Below are 19,371 nucleotides of genomic sequence, written 5' to 3'. Positions count from 1 at the left end.
ACTTTTCCAACTATGCCATGTGTGTTGGCTGTACTTAAAACATGAAAGGTGCAATTCGTAAGATAGTTGAGACTCAACAGTCAACTATCTTTATCCAGTCGCTTTTTGTACCTTCAAAAACAGTGGAGGAAGAAGTGCTCACTTAGTGCTTACTTAATTCGAAAAATAAAAAAAAAATTTCATGGTGGAGTATAAATTAAGGGGTCTCACAGCCTGAAGAAAGAAGCTGCACTAAAACGTCTATTTTGTTTCATCATTGTAAGTACTTGTTCTGCAGTAAAATGTGGCCTGTGACTGACATACGACTCTATCTGACATTATTATATTGTTAATGTTGATGCATCAAGCAGAACTCCCAGCCTGAAGGGTCAACAGAGGGGTCATCTGTTGACATCCAAATTTAAATTAAAACAAAAAATACTGAAATATCTATTATGTCTAGATAGATAGATAGATATATAGATAGATAGATAGATAGATAGATAGATAGATAGATAGATAGATAGATAGATAGATTGGTTGGAAAGAAGAGAATAATCAGTCACGTTTTTGCTTGAAAATTTATTTAGAAGTTAAAAACATTTTCTTTCTGAAAATATAAGCATTTACTTTTGAACACTGCACAGTGCACCTGAAGGTGAGGTAATACTGCCATAAGTAATAATTTGATTCTGTCAAAATGATTCCACAGTTTGTTCCTTTGCTCCTCTGTTTGAATGAGTTTTCTCTTATCTGAATCGAGGGTCCAGTGGTCCAACAGTTGTAAAGCTCTGTGAACTTTGTGATTCAATATTTTGGGATGTACACAGTAAAACTGACTTCAACTATACGAAATACAATTCAAACTTAAGTGAACGGACGAACATATCGTTTAAAAAGTCTGACGGTGTGAATTTAACAGTTTTCTCTCCATTTGTCATCGGCGTGTGGCAGCAAGGTGATAAAACCGGACCTCTTCAAGTCGTCTCCAAAATCCTGCTGTCCATGACAACAGTAGATTTTAACTTCACTTCTAATATTTACAGATAAATTAACGGCATGGTTGCTTTGGTCCAGCAGTGCTCATTTCTCCTTGTTGCTCAGTTCCAGGGGGGGCTCAGAGGGCTCAGGTGCAGCAGGGCCAGGCTGAGCTGAAGGATCTTCTGTTAACACACACACACACACACACACACACACACACACACATTTGTAACATTTGTAAGCCTGTTCAAGAGATGTGGGGACATTTTCCAACTGTGTTTGTGGCTACGGAAGCAGGTATTCTGAACTTTTTCCTAACCCTGAAGGAGTGTTTTTTTGTCCCTAAACCTACAGTAACCAGCGCATGAGCACAGCGAGTTGAACCCAAAGAAACAGAAAGTTGCAGCATAAGAAATTGTTAAGTTTCAACACCTTCGGGGCTCGCAGAAACGTACATTACCTGGCAACATTACATTACATTATTCTGGCAATAGGGTTGACACACACACACACACACACACACACACACACACACACTAACACACAGTAGTTGGCGCAGGATCAGAGAAGTGCGTGTCAGACCCTGTTAGCTCTTATCTGCTACGGTGATGCCAGCTAAGTCGCCCTGTTGGCGCAGCTGCCTCAGTCCAACAGAATGGAGGGAATGAGGTCAACTCACATCCAAACGAGAGACACAATGTTGTCTATATCAAATTACGCCCATCTTCTCCCCTTACGCCAAAAAAACTAGACTGCCAGTTGTGTTCTTGGGGCATGTGTGCAGATAAGGAGAATTTGTTCTTAACTGAATAAGGATCGGTGCTATCTTGTAGTAAGTGAGATGAATAGAGGGCTGTTGTTCAGGAAGGGCCAGAGACTGGGAGAGTAACAACAATACACAATGGTGAGGACTTAACAGACTTCCACACATACACCCTGCGCCAAAAAACAAAACTGAAAACTCTCAGAATATGTTGATTTTAGCACCCAAACCTCAGAAGAACAGCAGACCTACACATACCATCAACCAGTCTCTGAGCGGCCTTCCTGTCGTCAGCGATGAAGAGGGCAGTCATGAGGAAAAACACACCGCCCAGGACCCCGACACATACGCAGACCAGCAGGCTGTACTTCAGACTGTGGAAGCTCCAATCAGTCTCAGGTTTTTGTTCGCGTATGGCATCAGATATCTACTGATACAGGTGTGAAGACAGCATTATTCCTTAATGATACACAGACAAGTGATTTACTCAAGCCCCATGAAACAGTGCTGTTAAATGTAAGGGGGGAAAGTAGAAGTATATCTCACCACTCCCACGAGGTAAGGACTCCCAGCGTCACCCAGGAGATGACAGACTGAAATCTGGAGAGCCTCGGCTGTGGCCCGTCTGGTTGGTATGACAACGTACTGATGTGAAAAGATAACACAAAACGGGTTGGCTTCAAGTTTCAGCAGACTGTTTCTTATTTTTGTCACAACATGCACCTTTCAAACTCACCAGCAGTATATCGGCCATGACAGCCCAGTTCAGTGATATCAGTACCTCACCTATGAAAATGAATACCTGAAATGAGACATTCAAGCAACTGATCAGTCTAGACATTAATAATGTCTGATATCGATATTGTATCTGATATTCTCCTGAAAATGTCTCTCGTTCTTCCTTTTTTTGATTTTATCGCAACTTTTATTCCTGCCTGTGTCTTGTGCATTTGGGTCCACCTTCTTTGATCTCACTGTGACAGTTATCCTGACGACAGCACGCCTAGCTCATCTGGACATGTTGAGTGAAGCGTTGACCTCTTGACTAGAATTTAAAATCAAATTCAGTGAATTTGATGAAAAATCTTCTGAAAAACTGAAGGAAAGGTTGAAGTCATAGTGATTCACCATTGATGGTTGACACCATTCATTTTTTCGGAACAAAATTCAACAAGTCTCCAACTGTGTGCTTTCTTCACCACGGGTACGGAGAATCCTGACATCTGAAGATTCTATTATTTCCTACTTCCATTATTGTAGAAACTGGTACATAATAGATAATCTCTTCCTTTGTTCAGAACAATACTACTGTAAGTGGAATAAGTTGCATTTGGCAGGTTTGATTTGGTAAAAGGCAAAGGAAAATGTTTAACTCTTACATAAGTGGTGGGAATGCTTGCTGACGCCACAAAGATGGCGATAAAGAGGCAGGGGGCTGATCCCAGCAGGCCTACTGCACAGATGAGTGGGTCCGCATTCGACCTCATTTTGCTTAACCACCGAGATAAGAGCGTGCCGAGACACCCTCCCATAATGCCCGTCACCACCGTCACAGCTCCGAAGATGTAACTGTACAGGGAGCAGAAGCAGCATTGTTAAAACTTTGTTGCGACTTTAAAGGAAATTAAATAAATGAAAGATGATGCAGGTCAGAGGTCATGCTGCACCTGTCTGTGGGGTTGCAGGGCTCTTGGATGCATGCCGGTCGGATTCCCTGAAAGACCTGAGCTCTGGACAGAAAAGTAGGCGTCCAGAAACCCAGGGCTCCGACGAGGAAGGCCGTAGCTGTCACTCCCAGCGTTGACCACACGTAACTTTTACTAAGGTAAGAGTAACAGAAAGAGACGAGTAAATATCAATCAACAATCATATCTTTGTGAACTTTAAGGAACAATGCAAAGGCCAATTTATCAACTAATATCAGCTTATTACAGATATAGTGGTATATAAATTAACCAAAAATTGTAGAACAGTCATGCCAAAATAATGACATCATATAGAAAAAGTAATGCCATGACATAGTTTGTCCACCAGAGAGCACTGACATGTTTATTTTCTGTCCTGGTCACAATTCTTTAACGTCCAAATTAAAGGTATTCTTATCAAAGATATTTGTTTTTGTCATGTTTAAATGAACAAATGAATATTGCCTGATATATCATACTATGAATTTTTTTTAACACTCTCAATCAATATGTGGAGTGGCCTAATAAATCCAGGACCGTCCAGGCTATAGTATTAATCCCGTATTAGTTCCCACGTCGTACTTTTTCAGAAGATACTTGACGTCCTCCAGGTAAGAGCTCTGCAATGCAACTCCCTCTCCCTGGGTTTCAGCAGCACCTCTGGGTGGGTTAGGGCATAAGAGGGTCAGCAAGATGAGTCCCACTCCACCCAGGATGGGTGTGATCTGTGAACACAGCAGACTGTGAAGATATCTGTCACTCTGTATCTGTCAGTGCTCAGCTACCATTTACATTTTCTGATAGTTTAAACGTTCTCACCCTGAGGGCCCAGCGCCAGTCCCCTGTGACATTAGCAATCCCTGCGCCTGTTATGTATCCAAGACCACTGAAAACACACCCAATGGTAACAAATTGAGTATTCATGATGCCATTAACAAGCTTAACAACACATTAAACGTGTACAAATACAAAGTTCATTTACTTATCATTCTACAACACAGGGTTGTACAACGGAACTCAAGTTGTTACTGATAAGTCTAGATAAGTTCACACTTCTTCCCCCTCCTTTTCGAACATTCGTCATTAGAATTGCCTGTTTTCATATGCACTACTCTTTTGTTTCATTTGTTTATGAAAAAAAAAGTACATGTTCGAAATAAAGATTTCAATCAATCGATCAATCAATCAATACATCATAAATATAAACTATATTTTATGGTTGGAGGCGGAGGATGAATTCAAGAATTTCACCGCCTGCTGAAACCAGCTGCTTTGTAGTCTGCCGTGCAGCACTGGATACTTCTGTATTGCTTGCCAAACAGGTGAACATGTGGTCACAGTTTTACATGAGAACTTATTATTTTACTAATGACTTATTTAAATTCATAGTGTGACTTCTGTAACCTGTGATGTAAGTTATATTAAGTGTACAACGCGCCCATTTTCACCCGGTCAGTACCATTTCACATCCTATTGTTTCCAGCAGATATTGTGTAAGTTCAGCATGACTGTTACGATAACTGTTTCATGTAAGCATAGAGGAAGCCTGGTGTAACACATACTCCTCTGAATCACTTTGTACTCTACCTTGGAACAGCAAAGCAAATATCGAGTACAGATAACCAATTTCACCATGTTTTGAGAGTCAGCGAGATTCTCTTCTGCATAAAAACTCTGTGAAAGTACTAAGTCCTTGGCTCATCAGAATAAATCTTCTGATGAAATAAAGTCAAGACACCATGAAACTGGGGCCTTTCTCACCAACTGTTATATGTAAAACTGGAACAACATAAAGGCTGTGGCTGTGGTGGTTTGTTCACATCCTTTGTGAACCTCACTTTACTTGATGCTCGCTAGATGGGTATCAGTGCTGTCATACTGCAAAATCCTCCTGTCCTGGGCCCCCGCACAAACCCTGCCACTTTGTAATGTTATCAGTCAGTCTATTGATTTTTATAGAGGAGCAATAGAAAGCATCCTTTCTATTGCTCCTCTATAAAAATCAATAGTCCTAAATAGTAGAAAGGTAGATTTCTATGATTTGTTGATTATGAAACAGGGCATATGCTTTATAAACACTGCAGAAGTATGAAACATCAATCCACTAAGAAATTCACGTGGCCCGCATTCAGAAATTGTGCATTTAAACAAGACTTCCATAAGGATGTAATGTCACAAATATACAGTCACCACCCTCCGTCGTGACCAAAAACACCAGCAGAGCTGATGCAGAAGTACATTTGGTAGTGTCTGCTCAGGCCTGTGAGAGCTGACCAATCATTGCAGACTGGTCTTTTCGGGATAGTGGCCTTAAAGAGACAAAGCAGGGATCATTCAGACAGAGGGTGAATAGAGGTGCTACAATGGAGAGTGTGAGAAAAAACATTATTTTCTGTATGTTTTGTATTTTTCAACCCAAATAAAAGTATGAACCTGAAAGTGAGCTGTGTGGGACCTTTAACCAGAACTTGGCACAGGATGTTTGCCTTCTTAAGTTTTCTTTGAAAATCCAGTTGTTTCTTTCTTTTCCAGGATAGAGAAGTGGTCTTGTGGTATTTCAAGAAAAGAAACTACCCTTTTTGTGTGTTGGTTTCTCTTCGAACTGTTTAAAGTCTGTGATTCAGGAGGAAGTTGGTTTGCTTAAAGAAATCCCTTTACACTACTGTCTGCCTCTTCTCAACCAATTCATAACTTAAAACGTTAAAGCAATTTCTATTTCAGCAGATTGTGAAAATTAACTTGCAGGGCGAAACTTGATGTTGTTGTCACGACCATGGCTCTGTTATCACTACATGGAAAATGTTGTCCAGTTGACCCTCAAATTTCAAATGCTGGAGTTTTCCATCAGCAGTGAAGGCACCATTCACAAGACATGTCGGCACAAACTGTGCTTTCAAATGCACTCCCACACAACAATAAATGATGGTGAGTTAATGGACGATTAAAAAAATGCTGCACATAGTTGTTGCGGACTTAGATGGTGTTGGTTTCTAACCTTCCGACAGGGATAAAGATGTAGAAGAGACAGATCATGGCGCTCCGTTGAGCCCCACTAAAAAGGTCACCGATGATGGTTGGAGCAATGGTGGAGTAGCTGGCCTCTCCGACCCCGACCACGCCTCGCAACAGCATCAGGAGCCAGAATTGCTAAAGGGATCAAGACAAATTCGCTTTTATTTACTAAAGTAACTGTAGAATACAATGGATTTGCTCTATTGTACTTCACGTTGAGGTCCTTGCTGTACGCTAATTAAATTAACAAAATTTACAGTTCAGTCACTCATGTGCTTAAACGTCCATTTAAATGGGCTTTTGTTTGTAGCCCTGACAATAAATATCTGGAATGACTAACCTCCCATCAGACACTCTCTGAACCTGAGGGTCATTTCTATTTGAAAAGTAAATGCATGATGAAGTCAAATAGAGGAAGAAAAAAATTGATGCGCCACAGGAAGTAGCTTCGTGTCATCTTGTTGCTTCTTCTTTCTCGCTCTTATAAATGTCCACACATCTATTTTTGCACTCACCGTCTCAATGACAAAGGAGCTGCTGGCTGCAGTCACAAGCCAGATGCTCAATCCAGCGACCATGATGTACTTGCGGTTGTAGCGGTCCCCAAGGTAACCGAAGAGAGGGGCCAGGAGTAAGAAACTGCAGATGAAGACTGCAAGTACATGAATGAGAATGACTTGAAGAAAACCCACTCATAACACTCAAAGTAAAACTAACTATCAAAGTAGATCTATGTGTCATTCAGCATCTAAAAGTGTCAAACACTCGTGTGTGTGAGTGAGTGTCTGATTCCACATTTCTGTCCGTACCAACAGCGCTGTGAAATTCATTTGCAGCACGTTACACAAGGTCATCTTAAGTAGTGCAGGAAATAGAGATGGTTTGTGTGTGTGTGTGTGTGTGTGTGTGTGTGTGTGTGTGTGTGTGTGTCTATTGAGGAGATGCACCATCGTACCTGTTTGCAGAAGTGCCGCAGTGCTGTCGCTCTTGTTAAAGAATTTCTGAATGTTGAGGAGCACACCTGTATGACAGGAAAACAATGTGTAAGTCAACTAAAGGCTGTCTGTTTACAGGCAGTGTTGTCATGTGTGCACAAGAGATCATCCAACCTGCTATTGTGTACCGTTCCATGTAGTTGATCAGGTTGATGTAGCAGAGCACAGCTACAGCTATATAGGAGCGTCGAGGTGTTTTAGCTGGTTTCCCCACTGCTTCTACCTCTGGTGCGAGTGATGAGAGGCTGTTTACAAAAGAGCCATAACGTAGACCAGAGCTGGAGCACCGGCTCCATCGGGGTCTGTCCAGGGGGGGCGACACTGATCCGTTTGGCTCCATGGTGAGCGGCTCTCTCTTCACCTGGGAACAGAGCATGTACAGTATGTCCTAGTTCGAGAGAAATTGTTTCCCCTCTGTGGTTCAGCTCGTGCACAGTTTGGCAACAATTGTAATGAGAGAACTCAATAAAGCTCAGCAACAGGACTGAAGGACACTGTCTGTAAAGGAGCAGGGGAGGTTGCATTTCTTGCTTTCATCTCGAAGATCAAGTCTGATTATATCACAGAAGATTAAGAGACTGTTTCTACCTCACTGTACATGTATCAGCCTGATGGCACACAGTGAGCAGAGGGTTGTTTTTGAAGTCCTGTGCCGCACACATAGTCTAGTTCTGGGTAAATTGGTTAACGTGGTTTGTGAAAACACTTAAGAAATAGCCCTTATGACACAGAAGGCAATTACAAAACTGTTTGTTGCACACAAACTGTGTCAAAATAGAGATGGAAAAGGAGAAGGAGGATTATGAGTCAAATTCTTTTCAATTCTTGTAATACCACAATGACCGAACAGTGACGTTTTCTGGGTTATTATAGTGATTATTAAATAAAAGCATTATTTGCAGCATGGTGTAAGAGGCTGGCATGCAATCTGACCTGGTTAGAGAGTCAGTGCAGTGATTACAATGACACTATTGTGCATGAAACACTTCCTCTAAACAACTTAGTGCAATTTAGTTGCTCTGTAAACTTTGTCTGCAACAACCTACGACCCTGCTCTGTTTACCAAACACTGACACTGATACAGCTGTTGATGTAATCATATCATACAGATATAAACCTTCAGTTTCCTTCTGTCAAAACTGTCTCTATGAACTAAAATGTAGATAAAAAATAGTCTCACGTGCTTGTCGATGAGGTCCTGCTTCTGTAATGTTCTCACTTCACTCCATGTTTGCAGTAGTCAGAGGCTGTTGGCTCAGTGTGTCCCTGAGGCTTGAAGAAGCTAACAGAGGCCGTAGCTCTAACGTGCCTCAGGAGATATTGAGTTAGCAAAGGGAACAGCCCACTCTGGGTTGGTCATATGCTTTCACACAGATCTTCACTGACGCAACGCTGTAAACAAGTCAAATGTGGCTTTTTTTTTCATTTTCATTTTCATTCTCACATGCAATTCACACAGCAGAAGAACAAAGGGGATGTGGGTGTCAGGTGGTGAGTTATAGATTAATTACCACTTTCAGCTCTGTCTGCTGTTTAATCATCAGCATTTTGGAAAAGAGATACTGCCTCTGATACATTATGGTGACCGGTGCCATTTTTTGTCATATTAGGTAATGGATAACTGAAAAGTGGTACAGCCCATCAACCAAACTAACTTGTGACTTGAACTTTAGAACAATTTTGTGCCTTAAAATACATTTGAAGAAAATCTAATTGGGGCATCCCTGCAGACAGCTGAGAAAAGTGATACTGATTTTTTAATTGTTTTTCCTTAACTCTCAGCCAAACTGTGGTCTGAAACAGCTGTTCAATTGGAGGCCTGATATATATAATAATGTAAGTGTACTAAAATGCTACAGCCTTTGTTTCGCCGCAGTCAATGAGGTTGTGACTGTGAAAAAACTGGCTCTTTCGTGCTTTCTCGTGCGAGGAAAATGATTTGTCTTCAAACAAGCTATGTGAAAGATTTCCGCCCAACTTGTTTTCATGCACACAAAGACTAAGTCCAGACTAAGTTTTAAAAAACTGAGCAGAACTTTTATCCTGAACATCTTCAGCTGAGAGAGTGAACAGAACAGAGGGTTCTGTGAAGTGCTTTGCTATCTGTGACATAGTGAAGTGAACGCCTCTGTTTCAAGAACTGACCTCCCATATCCCTGCCTACTTCATCCAATCAGGACAGAGGTGGCCCTGTCTGTTTGGGGAACAGCAGAGAGCAAGATCCTGCTGTGTTGGTACCTACACCGACGACGGCCGAACAGGAAAAACTACTAACTCAAGTTCTCCCTGATACTATCAAGAGGAAAAACAGGTTGAAGATAAGGAAAAAAAGCGTGTTCTGACCTATCCATGGGAGAATAAACAAAATGTAAGCATGCAAAGCCAGAAACAATACTTGTGAAGAGTCAATGTAGTCATATCTCTTCTGAGTTTCACAGTTACATGTACCGCTTTTCCACCGAAATTAGTGGGTCTACATTTGGAAAGTGTAGACGAGCCGCACTATAAAATTATTTTCTCCCCATTAAAGTTAGCCGGGCGCCAAACCGGAAGTTAGTCTTGGTCGACGATTCAGGTATTTTCATACCCGGGAAGTCGAGATTTTTTGGCTTCAAAACACGACTGAGCAGCTTTCATAGGAAGGAAGGAAGGGGGCTCCGCCTCCAACGCTGTGTCCAGTAATAAATAAAAATGTCCTTGAATAGGCTGCATCCCAAATTCCCTCCTTATTTACGTGCCACCACCGAATGTTGATAAAGCGTCATCACTTCACGTAGCGGAATTTAGCATGTTCACCCGGGTCTTACTTTTAGATCAAAGCCGAGCCGAGGTGATAAAAACTCGTGTCTGCTGCAGGGTTACTTGACCCGGGTGTAAATGCCGAGTTTACACATTCCCATTGCACACAAAAGCCCGATCTTAACGGTATAAAGTGAGATTTTTGACCAGTGGAAAAGGGGTAATAGTTGTTCCTAACAATGCTGGGAAATTGGAGACGTATACAGTGACTAAATGACATGCCTCTGTGGTGGCTATCATGCCTGTGGGAAAGCAAACCAGTTTACAGGTTCACAGGTTGAACCAACTTTGAACCAGCACTAGCATCAGTCCAGAACCAGCACTTGGTTCACTTTGGTTGAAAAGGGGTACTTGTGCAGTTTGTCCTAGTGGTGTTGCCATACTCTGGCAGAAGTGTCAAACACTGTACTATCTCTCGATTTTATTACTTTCAAATGTATTAAAAGTGGAAAACGAGTATGTATTATGAGTGCTATGTAGGTTATGAATCTTATGAATATTATAATTCCTCTAAATTACAAACATTTGCTAGCTAGCTTACATTCCATCTGATTAGCTAGCGAAAAAATAAAAAGTTCATCCCATGTGTTGAACTTACGAACAAAAACTTATTTTTGTGTGGCAACATGTTAAACCTACCCTGCAGCACTGCCACAGGGTCAACTGTCACCTAACTACTTCTGTAGCGTGCTAGCTGTCCTGTCAAATATATGGCTAACAGTCTACTGTATGTGACAAAAAGATAGACGTGCGGTTACCAGTTCACCAACACAGCTGCATTTGTGCTCACATCTTAACAAGTATTTGTGATTACGATCTGCCACTTCCTCCAACAGAAAAATGAAAGCACATCCTAGTCAAGGTCTGTGATCAACTCTCTTTTGCATGAAGAAGTAGGCTACGTTGTGATATTAGTGTTTAATGAGAATAGCAGTTAATGTCATAGGCTGTCACGATCAGGTCAGTTGGCGTCATCTAGTGTCCACTGTGAGTACTGCAGCCAACACTGAGCTCTAATATCACATCAGTTTGATGAAAGGCCTCAGTGTTCTTGTGTGACTATAACCTTTCAGTGAGTCTCACCCCGTGAACTAAGTGATTTGATATGGAAATTGTAGGTGTAGCACAGCGAATATGGAGGAAAATACGATACTTACACTGAGTTTATCCCTCTGTCCTTTCCGTGCTCTACGCTGTGGCCGTGTCAGCCCCTAGAGTTTATAAGAAGCAAGCTGACTGCACGACATTTGATTGGAAAACAATTAATATAATTTTCCTTATTATTATTTTCTTTGTGAAGGACAGGGGTGTTGCAGTAAATGCGAGAAGACTGCGATCGTCGGGATGTCCAGAAGATGGCAGTGACACATCAAAATGGAAGCCGGCTGCGGTAAAAAAACAAACATTTCCACGAAGAAGAAGCGGTAGCAGCAGTAGCAGTAGCAGGAGAAGGAGAAGAAGAAGAATGACGAGAATGCTAAACGGAAAATAGAGGAGACGGAGCAGTGTTTGGTGAACGTTAAATTAAAGCCGCTACCTCTAAATATTACCATTGAACATAGCTGCATTACATTCGTTAAACTATGACAGAGCCTCAGTCAGCGCTGTTACTCAAGAGACAGCTTGCAGGTAATCAATCCTTGGTGTTAATTGATGCTGGATGCCTAGCTAAACACTACCGTTAGCTGTGATTCAAACGATGGTGCTGGCGCAAACTGTTTTCTTGAACCTTCCACACTAACGTTAACGTCCCATGACAAACAAACTGCGTGGAGATTGTAGCAGTGGAAGTCGACAGACACAGTTGTCTCATGAAAAATAAACGCCTTTAGTCTGTAGGGAGACCAACTCTTTCAGATGTGTGCTGCGACGTTGCATACTGATTTCAGTTGAAAGCCGCTGTCAGAAGTCCCAACGACTTTCTAGTGTCGGGCTAGCTAAAAGCAATTAGCCTACCGTTAGCATCTAGCTGGGTCGACTGGCTCGATGTGTTTACATATATTTTACCTGACATAACAAGTGGTGTTTTCCTTTATTATGACATGACGTCTGCTACTTATGTGATTAACGTGATGCGAGTGACTGTATTTATGCATAAATCTAAGCAGCGTTGCACTAGTTGACCCAGTTTCCCGTGCTAACCACATTGAATTGTTAACATATTTAGCCAACTCGCTACATCTGTCGGCTCAAGTTAGCCGCTGTCACTGTTGTTAGCTTCAGCAGCCCAAGCTAACAAGCTAACTTATCTTTATTCGTTGTTTTAGCAGAGTCAGTTGCGAATTAAATTTAGCTACCCTGATATTAGCCAATTTATAAAGGCAGCTGAGTTGAAGAAACATGTAGCTAACGTTTTATGTTACATTTCTGGTTTTATTTAAGATTGTAAATTCTATATGCAACCTGTCAGGGACATAATGTGCTCATTTGCAGATTTTCAGATGTTATCCACATAATGATGGGTAATGGACCTGGACCTGAATATGTGGGATTTGACCGAAAAAAAGACAACTAGCTTAATGTCAGAAATTTAAATTACCCATAGTATTTCATTATATTCTTATACATACGTGGATTTGTTAGTGAGGCTATTGATATAAAGGAATAAGTAAATTTTCATTGAAAAATGCATGTTGTTAGTTGTTTTATACATGCACTTAATGTGTTCTAAAGTAGCATTGAAACTCCTGTAGGTTTTTATCAGACTGACATCAAGTAATTATGTTAAAGTGTCAGACTTCACTTGTAGCACAGAAGTATCTATTTTGAAACATGACTGTTAACACAGTGCAGGAAGGTAAAATGCTGGTTAGTGTGCCAACTGAGAAACAATAACCATTTAGAAAGCACTGAAGGGCTTTTTACACTTCATTTAGCCCCGGGCCTAGAAAGCTTGCACTCTGGCACAATCCTGGTACTAAGTTAGGGCTCGCTGGCCATGTTCCAGAGCAGGTATAGCCCTAAATCTGTATGGTTATCACTTGGAAATTGACTAAAACACAGGGCTAAAAGTTGACAGTGTGAAATGTAGCTAAAGCAGTCATGTGGCGTTCCAGAATGTAAACATTTCTGTCATTTTCCACGGATATTCAACCCTGGCTTGCCCCCAGCTTGGCTTTACTCTGGGTTAACAATTTTTAAGTTATCAACATCTGAAGATATATGGCTGGGAATGTAACAGAATTCACTTTTTTTATGGGTCATTTAAATATGCTAAATACAACATTTTATGAAGATTGGATGAAATATAGAAGGAGTGGTGACCAAAATGTCTTTTAAATGGCAAGAAATCTTTGTAAGGGGAAATGTTGGGAACCTATCTGGATATGTGTTTCGGTAAAATTAGTTTTCCTCAGATTTCTTGAATTGAAGAAAGAAGGAAATATTCTTTCATGCCTCACCGCTCAGAGATTATGAATAGACATAAAAATCTTTATTAAAGGCCACATCATCTGCATGATCTGCTCTCAGCTTTGACCCATTGTGACCCATTCAACTAAATGTACTAGCAGTGTTTGAGATGTCATTGTAACTAACAGATAGGCACATAGGACTGTCACACTTTCTAGTTCAGTATGGTACCTAAAAGAACCACAGACTGATCTCTCACAGATTTCGGATCCCTGCTCAGAATCAGTATTCTGATACCACCTTTATGAGTGGTTATCATATTTCTTTATGCAGTATTTCAATAAATAATAACGCTAAATATAAATAATGTGTTAAGTTTTGCAAAGTGCAAAACATATCTGGAGAATTGTAGTGTGATTGAGTAAGAGGCCTTGGACTATTTGGGTGGTGTGTGGTTTCAACACACTGCTGGTTCTGATTCAAGCCCCAGGCAAGGTCTCCTAATACAAGGCTTATGTTGTTTCCTCAGCAGTCTTCAGAAAAGCACAACATCAGTCCAGTGAACATGCTGTAGGTACTATGATATGAGCCATTGACCATTTATTTGACTTTGGCATTTGTTTTTATATCTAGAGCTGAACAAAAACCCAGTGGAGGGATTCTCAGCAGGCCTGATTGAGGACAATGATCTCTACAGATGGGAAGTCCTTATCATTGGGCCTCCAGACACACTGTAGTAAGTCTAACACTATCATGCATGAGATGTGGTAGTACAGATGTGTTATTATGTTGTGCTCTGAGCAACTTTTATTGTCAGCGTTGCTCTGGTTGTTTTGAAACTTGTACAGTATTCACCTATTGATTTTTCTCTTTGACCTTTTTTTTCACAGTGAAGGTGGTGTGTTTAAAGCTCATCTGACATTTCCCAAAGACTACCCTCTCAGGCCACCTAAAATGAAATTCATCACAGATATTTGGCATCCTAATGGTAGGTACATGTGTAATACACTGTGATGATTTTGCCCTTGTTTGTAGACCTGTTTGAGGAAGTGGAGGGCATGTCTTTCACAAAGATGTAAATTTAGTGATCCATTTTAGAAATTAGGGTTTTACCTTTTGTTTAAATACTAGGGCTATCACAATATTATATTTTCACTACATGATTATCGTGAGTTTACAATAATGACATCGCAAAATCTATGGAAATTTTAAAAAGAAAATGTTTGCAATCAAATCTGTCCTATTTTGTTTACTTTGTGCTTTGTCTCTTTTTTGACAAATAATTAACCCTCAGACTCCGAGTGTAAGGAGATGGGGGGAGTCTGTATAATAAAAAAAAATAAAAAAAAATGTACAGAAAAACAATTATGTTCAATTACAAGTGAAAAGGCAATCAGATGAACACAAACAAAACATGTAGGCTGGGGGGGGTCAACTTGAATCTCATATCATGCCCTTTATTGCCTTACTTCATTATCTTCACCTGCCTTTTTTAAAGTAAAACATTCAGAAGAAAACCTTTATGCTGCACGGTCAGAAGACAGAAGAGTAGCCTTATGTTGGATATTAATGATATTTTATTCCTTACAGCATGTTACGCTGTTAGAGATTATCTGTAAAGTATGTTAATGTTTTTTATATAGTTTGAACAGTTGTATGAAAAAGATGCACCCCTGAGTTTTTGCACATTTTGAATTTTTGAAAATGTAATCTGTTTCACACTGGTATTTTTTAAACAAGTAGTAACACAAGTAAGTGGAAAATGTTTTTTTAATCTTTATAAATGATAGGGATTATGATGAGGATAAGTGATGCAGGAATGGACTTGGAACAAGAGTGCTGATTTCCTGGAGTGGCTAAGTCAAAATGTATATGTGACTCCAGTGCACTACATGTGGTAGGACTTGATCATTTCTCTTCACTCACTGTCACCATGCTGTTTTATTGAATTTGGATAGCTTTGTGAGGAACAATGGGGCGAGATTGGACTGTTCAGATGTACAAAGCTGATACTGTAGACATACTGTAGACTCAAGGGTGCCTCTGCGAAATATTGACTCAAAGTGGAGGCAGATACTTTCCATAGGCCCTGCCTACAAACAATATCATAAATCAGTTTGGTAGCTTATTGGCTAAATGTCACATCAAACCACAGAAATGGCGAAAGCATTTTCTGGCGGATAAATGATATTTTACATGTTTGTTTGTTTTTCCAGTTGACAAGAATGGAGATGTATGTATTTCTATTTTGCACGAGCCTGGGGAGGACAAGTATGGCTATGAGAAACCAGAGGAGCGCTGGCTGCCTATCCACACAGTGGAAACCATCATGATTAGTGTTATCTCTATGCTGGCAGACCCAAATGGCGACTCACCAGCAAATGTGGATGCTGCAGTAAGTGTAGTTGTAGGTTAGAAAAGTTGATTAGAATAGTTAATTGAATAAAATATTTTTCCAAGTCTTTTCTATTTAAAACAAAGTCTAATGGTCATCTTATATCTATATGTCTGTCCTTTTGAAACTACACATTACAGTGAAATCCAAGAATTTGCTGCCTTATGTTTTGGATGGTATTAAATAGTGAATTTATTCCAAAAAATTCTTAATTTTGATTTTGTATAAATAAATCTATAATGACTTTGAGTAAAACTCTAAATAAACCTCATAATTGTATGTAATGATGAAATTACGAGAGAGAGAATGGAGTAAAGTAAAAGATGTATGTATATATTAGGTAACTAAATTGTCTTTACCTTTTTCCCCTCTGCAGAAAGAGTGGAGGGAGGACAGACACGGCGCCTTCAAAAGGAAAGTTGCCCGTTGTGTACGAAAAAGCCAAGAGACTGCGTTTGAGTGATATTTAGCAACGATCTAGCTTCATGTTTTCAGGGCAAGTATTCTCCACTTACACCATTTTAAAACCTTTTGCTCATGAATCTCAACTAACTTCAGCTGTTCAGAAATGGACGCCTGTTGCACCAGGTAAATTGAAGAAAAAAAGGTCTTGTAGTTAAAATGTGAACTACACTGACATCCCTTTTCACACTGGACAAAAAATAACAACTAACGTCTGGCTTTTGTCTTTAATGGTAATGGATCAGGCCAGCATTCACTCAAATGACTCTGCAGTAGTCTCCAGCTCTGATCGACTATCATGACAACACAACACCTGGGTGGACATGCTAATTCTCGCCCCTTGTCAGGCGCAATGCTATTATGTATGTTGAAGTAAAAATCCTCTAGACACCAGACACCAGACCAACAGTCAGCTGTCAGGCATTGTCAGGGAAGTCGGTGAGTGTCCGGGGGTGTAGTCAGTGCGGCGTGTCCCGCCACTTTAGTGCAGTTTCTCCTCTGCCTTTTCATAAGGGCCATTTGCAACTTTTTATCAGACATATTCTCCATTAATGGCAGTAACATCAGCAAGAGTGGTTTAACAAAGAGCTGCTTAATAATAACAACTGTTTGTACAGTATATCAGCAGAGTGGTATTTCATTTCACTTAGAAGTAGAACGTGTCAAGTGCAGCTTTCTGGCTGAGATAAAGGAGACTAAGTTGATGCAGCAGTCAGCCTCTGTCCCAGCTAGTTCTTTGATGCCAGTTATGCGTGTAGGGGCCTGTTAATACTTTTCCATTTGTCTCTGTTCAAACAGGGCTCGGTCAGCACTCAGTTTTACAGAGAGACTTTAGTCAAATATACTTAAAAATTAACTACCCTTACATTGTCTGTGACTTCCATGTCAGAACCTGATCCTTGCCAGCTGACTGATCATTACTGCATGTCTGCAACTCTGAACAGAGATGAGAAAGAAGTGGGATGTGTCACTCCTTAGCATCTTCCATCATCAGCTCTGGAAAAAAGCAGTTTAATTCAGAATTGTATTGATTAATGCTTTTAATGCTTATGATCTGCTGCTTTCACTGTTCCTGGTTTTCTGGCGCATTCGTGATGACAAATGTGCCACTCAAGAAGAACAAAAAAAAAAAGAAATACACAGAAAGGCAAACTCGTCTGCTCGCATTGAAACGGAATCAATGGCCAATTTTAGACAGTTTTACCCTTGTTTAAAAAATCCTGCATATGCATGCTAATTAATGTGAAAAATGGTACTAGTTGCCAGTTTTATTAGGTACACCACACCAAAACGAATCCAGACACAACAGTCCTGCAATGAATCCTCGCCTCATGAAAGCTCTCCTGTTTAGTTTTTCTTGGAACTGTTTTAGAGAAGTGTTGATTCAACTGAACTTAGTCACAGTGTAACAGCCACTCAGATGAAAGGATTGGTGTCGGTTAAGATAGTCATCTTAAACTGTCATCTGAGTCATGCAATTCAAGGAATATACACTTCACACTTACACTTTGAATTGCACACACATCCTGGTCTGACACGCTGCCCTTTTTTGATCATTTCATATCCGTGCCTGTTGTTGACGTTATCACTTGTGTAATCTGTCTCGCCAGCTTCCTAACCGTTTTTTCCTGTCATTACATGTGTGTTTTCCCACAGGTCTCCAATTGGAAATCAACATGGCACTGTTTCCTGCACTCTTCCACCCTGTCGTCAGGCTTGTCCTCCTTTATTTTGGCAGGAACAGACTGGCTACTGTAGGCTGCAATAGAACATAACAGAGACTACCAAGGCTGACAGAAAACCGCCAAGCAAGTGCCAACTAAAAAAAAACAAACAACACAAACAACCCAGAAGATGATAAAACATTTTTCAAGTCTATGAACTGCTTCAACATTCAGGAAGATATTGTAAAGACATGTATATAGCACAGACTAAACCGGATAATATATAAGCTCCCTTTCCATCCATCGAGACACTTAGACCAAATGAGTAGCGCTGGCTCAGATAGATTTATTTTTGTTCACTTTCCCTTTCTCACCTCCAGCATGCATTAGTTCTCTGTAGATTATTTTAACAGGAGGTCTTTAAATAGAAAGATAATTGTGATGCTGTTGGAGGAATGTCACCTGTGAAGAGCTTGATTGATTCAAGTGAGACGTGAATGACTGGTGAAGGAGGAATACCGCCATATTAGAATACACAGCTGATTTTGTTGGTTCTTTAACATTCTCATAGCTCAACACACGTGTACCGAATGATTTTGTTTTCTTTATCAGTTACAAGTCTTACCATCATGCTCAGTTGACTTAAGAAAGGCAACGTACCCCTTAATTTTTGTGCATGCTAAGTTCTGTTGATCTTTTTTCAAAAGTGCCTCCTAATAAAATGCCTGGCCACTTCACCCTGCATTGATCAAGTGTTAAGAAATGTTGGAAAAAGATGGAGAAATTGTGTACCACCGATGTGTGAATTTATTTAATAGCCAGTACACAGGGAATCTGAATAATTAGGGTATTGGTAACAATTTGGTGTAGCAATAACTCCCCTAGTATCAAGTGTACACATGTTAATTTTTGAGGTCCTCTTCTCCAATATTCTGTTCTTTTAGCAGCCTCTCTTTTCCTCTTCTGTGTTGTCCTCAGTAGGAATTGTTATGCATGCTTTATCGTATTTTTTGTTTTGGTTTGTTTTTTGCTGAATGTTTCTGGGATTTTGTTTGCGAATGTTTGAGTGTTTGTGTATACAGTATGTGTGCCCCTTTTGGTTTGTCGCTCTTTCTCCCTGATCCACGATCTCATGAATAATCTGCTCACTGAACTATTGCAGTTTTGCCTAATGTACAAAGACAAAATACTGATGTATATTTTTCATGTCATGAAACCTGTCACCTGTAGTGAGTTCTTCTAAAATATGACTTTTTTTCAATATTTACTTGTGTATTTAATCAAG

The 19,371-nt window shown here is 40.3% G+C and overlaps 2 protein-coding genes across 3 annotated transcripts; one reads left to right on the top strand and one right to left on the bottom strand.

The window, feature by feature from the left end:
* Positions 1-541: 541 nt before the first annotated feature.
* Positions 542-11,561, bottom strand: spns3 (SPNS lysolipid transporter 3, sphingosine-1-phosphate (putative)). Of its 2 annotated transcripts, XM_084373951.1 has the most exons (14): positions 11,372-11,558; positions 8,596-8,807; positions 7,530-7,776; positions 7,376-7,441; positions 6,936-7,072; positions 6,404-6,555; positions 4,228-4,294; positions 3,991-4,133; positions 3,391-3,543; positions 3,103-3,292; positions 2,460-2,525; positions 2,270-2,368; positions 1,982-2,150; positions 542-1,142 (listed from the first exon to the last, which is right to left on the bottom strand). In XM_084373951.1, the coding sequence occupies exons 3-14, from the start codon at positions 7,753-7,755 to the stop codon at positions 1,063-1,065; spliced, it is 1,548 nt and encodes a 515-aa protein (XP_084230077.1). In that variant the 5' UTR covers positions 7,756-7,776; positions 8,596-8,807; positions 11,372-11,558; the 3' UTR covers positions 542-1,062. The 2 variants fall into 2 exon arrangements, with proteins under 2 accessions (XP_084230077.1, XP_084230078.1); XM_084373952.1 differs by lacking the exon at positions 542-1,142 and having other exon boundaries at positions 2,063-2,153; positions 11,372-11,561.
* Positions 11,562-11,669: 108 nt separating this feature from the next.
* Positions 11,670-19,349, top strand: ube2g1a (ubiquitin-conjugating enzyme E2G 1a). Its single transcript, XM_084373953.1, has 6 exons — positions 11,670-11,843; positions 14,199-14,301; positions 14,456-14,553; positions 15,782-15,960; positions 16,337-16,456; positions 18,079-19,349. The coding sequence occupies exons 1-5, from the start codon at positions 11,798-11,800 to the stop codon at positions 16,421-16,423; spliced, it is 513 nt and encodes a 170-aa protein (XP_084230079.1). The 5' UTR covers positions 11,670-11,797; the 3' UTR covers positions 16,424-16,456; positions 18,079-19,349.
* The last annotated feature ends 22 nt before the right edge of the window (positions 19,350-19,371 follow it).

The sequence above is a fragment of the Pagrus pagrus genome, assembly GCF_965226575.1.
Source record: "Pagrus pagrus genome assembly, chromosome: 14".
Lineage (NCBI taxonomy): Eukaryota > Metazoa > Chordata > Actinopteri > Spariformes > Sparidae > Pagrus > Pagrus pagrus.
This window is presented reverse-complemented; position numbering and strand designations above follow the sequence as displayed.

Coding starts and splice junctions, on each gene's coding strand:
- spns3 (XM_084373951.1), bottom strand. CDS start 7,755: ATGGAGCCAAACGGATCAGTGTCGCCCCCCCTGGACAGACCCCGATGG. Junction 6,556..6,935: donor GCTCCTTTGTCATTGAGACG/GTGAGTGCAAAA, acceptor TGATCCCTTTAG/CAATTCTGGCTCCTGATGCT. Junction 3,293..3,390: donor CCCTGCAACCCCACAGACAG/GTGCAGCATGAC, acceptor CTCCCTGTACAG/TTACATCTTCGGAGCTGTGA.
- ube2g1a (XM_084373953.1), top strand. CDS start 11,798: ATGACAGAGCCTCAGTCAGCGCTGTTACTCAAGAGACAGCTTGCAG. Junction 11,844..14,198: donor ACTCAAGAGACAGCTTGCAG/GTAATCAATCCT, acceptor TTTTATATCTAG/AGCTGAACAAAAACCCAGTG. Junction 15,961..16,336: donor CAGCAAATGTGGATGCTGCA/GTAAGTGTAGTT, acceptor TCCCCTCTGCAG/AAAGAGTGGAGGGAGGACAG.